The sequence below is a fragment of the Triticum dicoccoides genome, chromosome 6B, assembly GCF_002162155.2.
Source record: "Triticum dicoccoides isolate Atlit2015 ecotype Zavitan chromosome 6B, WEW_v2.0, whole genome shotgun sequence".
Classification (NCBI taxonomy): Eukaryota; Viridiplantae; Streptophyta; class Magnoliopsida; order Poales; family Poaceae; genus Triticum; species Triticum dicoccoides.
The window spans coordinates 213,993,770-213,998,429 of record NC_041391.1 but is presented as its reverse complement, the minus strand read 5'-3'; the positions used below and the strand labels follow the sequence as shown (position 1 = coordinate 213,998,429).

Genomic DNA, 4,660 nt, shown 5'->3' with positions numbered 1-4,660 from the left:
TGGGGACATAAATATTACCAAGCAAATCCTATGGAGAAGAGGCAAGAAAAGATCATGCCGAGTTTACAACTGCAAAATAAACTTTTAAATTAACCAATGGAGGAACAATACACATGACTTATCATTGCATGTATGCGTTGATACAAGCTAGTTCAATCTTGTTAGATTATTGCTGGAAAAGTTACTCGCTGGAACTTCCAGCACCAGCTTTTTATGCTCTCGCAACAATAATCTTCTAATGAACAATGCTGGATTAGAAGGCTACCTACTGCTGCCACTACCTTATGCATCCTCCTTTCGATGCTCTTCCTCTACTCTTCCCTGATGGATCCATGCATTCTAGCTGCTTCCGGCGAAGCAGCGAGTTCATGAGCAAGTGAATGAACAAGCAGCAGGTGATGGATCCATGTCTTCGGAATATTTTTATACCAAATCTATCTGAGTGCATGCCCTCTATTTTGTATTTCATCCAAACATCAATTAGACGTATGGAAGGCTGATGTTACGACAAAAACATAAATCAAACAACAAAAATTTGACAACATACCACACAATTAAAAGAATCGATGAGCCTAACATGAAGCTAGCAACTTACATAATTTTTAAGAGAAGCAAATACTCTTGTACAACGAGTAAAAAAAAAACAAAATGCAATTCATTGGTCTTTGATATGGACAATAGTGTATTGCTACTTGATTCCAGTTTGATATTTCTTACCATGGGCAACGCTTGCAATTGAAAATTTGGTCTCTTTCTTCTGATTGTTGCTCCACTCGGATGATTGTTTGTTCGCAACACATCAAAAATTATGTCGGTAAGAATTAACATTAAAAACAGTACAAAGATTAGATGAGTCGACCAAACTGATCAAAAAAGAAAGTCCAAGCAAAAGATTAGAGGAGTGGACTGACCAAAAATTCAAGGCACCCTGAAGGAGGATAGTCGGGCATGCCCATGATTTTGCTCGCAACACATCAGCCATGCTTGAACCCATCTTCTTGGCAGGCACATCAGACTCGGCGGAGGCGACTCTATCTGGCGCATATTCCAGTACAGTAAACCCTCCGTCACCATTATAAGATATTTCAATATGGACTACATACATACCGAATGAGTGAGCAAGCACATTAAAATGCGTCTATATACATCCGAATCAGAAAAACGTTAGAACATCTTATAATTCTGAACATAAGGGGTTCTTTAATTAGTAATCTTGTGCAAAGCAAATGAAAAAATAATAGAAATATGACACTAAACATTGTTCTCTAAATTGAATTAAATTCAAAGCAATACCATCCAATTTATTGTTCCCCACCTTGAACAAATTGTAATTTACATCTAAACCTTTTGAAGAAGGAATAAAAATAATGCACACGTTCAATTTACTTTCTCGTCCTTCAGGAAACATGTTCTCTAATAAATGACTACTGCCTGCATTAGGTGAATCGACAAAACATGGTGCACAAAAATCTCATAACTGGTCAGTTGAGAAGTGCAATCATTTTCTTGCCAAGCAGCTTCGGAGAACTACCATGAAATTCTACCCTCAGAACGCATGATGGAGAAGAGTAAATTCATCAGAACTCCTACCTAGATAAAATCAGAAATTTGAGCGACAAAACGGGCATGGAGAAAAATATTCCAACGACTGCGGACAATTGATCAGAAGGCCCCTACATTGGTCAGACCGAGGTCTCGGCAGTGCACAGATTACCGTCCAGGAAAATAGCAGCAACACACTAAGGACAATGACAGTCAAGAATGGCATCTTCTTCGGCCATACGGTGGTCCATACTCTCTGAAATCCTGTAAGAACAAGGCACCCTGAAGGAGAAAACTAAATAGTCAGTACAAAAAAGGTCTCTATATCATAAACTCTGTACATCCAAATCGCTACGGAGATACTCCTCGACTACTCCCGCAAGGACGTCCGGCATGCTGCACCTCTTACTTCTAAACACAAGAAGAACTCAACACATGTATGTGCTGAATGAAAAGATCCTCACGGAAAGTTAAAATATTCATCAAGGTTTACCTGTTACTACATCCTTCTTAAATGTCAGTCCTTGCATAGAATCTCTGCGTTCTAACAACATTGTATCATGCAGAAATCACATTCTTCATGAAAGACACCCCTCACAATAGAAAATCCATGTCATAGCAAAAATTACAGGTTACCTTTGATGAGAATATACTAATGGTAATATCGGGCATCATTGTCATCACAGTTCAAAGCCTTTACCGTCATTCCTCATATTGTGCAGCATCTCCTATGATTCTGCTTCCAGCTCTCCATTCGCTCCTTCCACGCAATACAACAATGACCATATGCAGCAAGACCCTTTGACAGATCCATAGACTTTGGTTACACTGCAAGAAAACAATGTCTACATTCTGAATTCCACATAAGTGCTAAAAAAATAGCAGGGCAGAATGAAAGTTTTCTAGGCTTTTACTCATTGCATTTATGCAACTGTTTTCTCTCTCTATAGAATGTAGGATACACACACAGATATAAGATGCAAATGCACTTCCAAGATATATTTATGTATCGGAGGCAGTAAATGTAGAACTTTGATATTTTGTACTGCATATGACAATAAAAAAAATAAGCCACGATGAATCAACTCAAATAATTGCACAGAATCATCTTCATTATTGTTCACAGGGGAGACACAAAATAGAAAGCCTTTAATCAAAATTTGGTAGTCAACAACCATTGCACAAATTTCAGTTTTACAAAGTACAATAGTTCATTTTGCATAAAGCAAGATGGCAACATTCTAGAAATAGAGAGATGTCCGTGTTCATCTGAAGTACAGTTCACATAACTTTTTCAGCTTGCAGCTACATTCTTTTGATACTTTCGTGGGCACTAAAATCTAAGAACAGTTGGATTGAAGGGCAAGCCTACTCGATCCTCTAATTCCCCCCAAGACTAAATTTTGCAAACATTACTGACATAAGTGAATCAGCTTCCACCTAATAAGATCAGTTTTAAACCCATTAAACAGGTCTACAAATGGAAAGGGTATGAGCAATTGAACATACGCCAAAGAAGATGGGACCCTCGCAATTGCTCAACATCACGTAATAAGATCAGTTTTAAACCCATTAAATATATCTACAAACATTAGTTAAGAAGAAGAAGAGTAGTAACAATTTTGCATGGATCACATCACACTTCGGAAAGAAAAATCAAATGGAATTCCCATCTCAATTGCTCAACATCACCTGTAACACGTACGTGCAACTTGAAAGGCAGCAGACTTTTCTACAACATCACCTGTAACAGTCGTGTATGCAACTATGCACCCCAATTCTACTAAGAATGCCCTCCATATAAAGGTTTTGACCAACGCAAATTCAGAACACTACCTGCCATTTCGTGGGTTCGAGTTAAGATTTTATTTTGTTTTGTCTTCTTCACGCAGATGGCATAGAAATCACATTCTTGCTTTAAAAAAATCCTAGGTGGAAAAAAATAGCTACAAAAAATGGAAGAAATATGAGGAAGATATATTGTCTACAAAAAATCCTGAATCCACAACTACTGACATGAGGAGTAAACCATACTCACATCAAGGATGTAATCCAAGAACGATATCCCTATGCTGTAGTTTGCAACACCAGTGCCGTCCAGGTTGATCTTGACCTCTCCTAGCCTAGACGATACTGAAAATATTGAACAATAAGAGATAGCTAGTAGAGAAGCTGAGCAAAGGCTAGTTCGTCGACCATAACAGATGTACAAACCACATGCACGAAGCAGCATGTACAGACTCACGACTCAGGAAGCAGTATAGCAAATCACCTGTGGAGTCCTCGGGTGCCATCGGGGAGTCGTTCCTGCCGACGCTGGTGGCAGCCATGATAGGCGACCTCAGGCGAAGTGATGGTCCGTATGGCCGCGCGGAGAACGTGACCGCGCTCTGCACTGGTCGGCGGCGTCTGCGGCGTCCGCGGGGATCGGTGACGGCGGCGGCGTCAACGTCGTCCATTGGGGTCCGGCGACGGCTGAGGCGTCCGCGGGGATCGGTGGCGGCGGCGGCGTCCACGTCGTCCATTGGGGTCCGGCGACGGCTGAGGCGTCCGCGGGGATCGGTGGCGGCGGCAGCGTCAATTGTTCAGTTTTCGTAAACCATATATTCTCAATTAATTCTCTGCTGCAGAGACGATTCTGCTAACTGATAGTGCTATGTTCATTTAGTAATTGTAGAATGTAGAGTCCATATCAATATGTACAGGATATAATTGTAAATAACTTTAGAAATTGTTGTTCCAACTAAACTTAGATGCAATCAAGCTCAAATGAACTTACAACCTAAACAATACTCCCTCTGCAGAAAGATACATGTCATGCTAGCTTTCAAATTTATGCAAAAATACATGTCATTCTACTATTTCGAGATAACGTTGCACTGCTTATGCCTTTACATATATCTCTATCATGCATAGCATATGGACGTCACGGAACAACTGGACTCATGATCGCGAAGGGTACAACCCTGTACAAGCGTTGAAGTGGGGTCATGAGACTTTGGCGATCCTGGAACTACCTTCTTTGGGAAGGAAAACGAGGGCGGGTCAGTGCTGGAAACCACCTGAGGCGGGCTGGGTTACTATCAACACTGATGGCGCTATTAATACCGAGGAAATG

At 40.6% G+C, this 4,660-nt stretch overlaps 1 protein-coding gene across 1 annotated transcript; it reads right to left on the bottom strand.

Moving 5' to 3' along the window:
* Positions 1-1,864: 1,864 nt before the first annotated feature.
* On the bottom strand, positions 1,865-4,437 carry LOC119326747. Its single transcript, XM_037600364.1, has 3 exons — positions 3,815-4,437; positions 3,581-3,675; positions 1,865-2,370 (listed from the first exon to the last, which is right to left on the bottom strand). The coding sequence occupies exons 1-3, from the start codon at positions 4,065-4,067 to the stop codon at positions 2,245-2,247; spliced, it is 474 nt and encodes a 157-aa protein (XP_037456261.1). The 5' UTR covers positions 4,068-4,437; the 3' UTR covers positions 1,865-2,244.
* Between the last annotated feature and the right edge of the window lie 223 nt (positions 4,438-4,660).

Excerpts from the sequence above, each read along its gene's own strand:
- LOC119326747 (XM_037600364.1), bottom strand. The coding sequence starts at position 4,067 with ATGGACGACGTGGACGCCGCCGCCGCCACCGATCCCCGCGGACGCCTC. Across the intron at positions 3,676-3,814 it reads GGCACCCGAGGACTCCACAG|TATCGTCTAGGCTAGGAGAG; the intron begins GTGATTTGCTAT and ends CAATATTTTCAG. Across the intron at positions 2,371-3,580 it reads TCTTGGATTACATCCTTGAT|TGTAACCAAAGTCTATGGAT; the intron begins GTGAGTATGGTT and ends GTTTTCTTGCAG.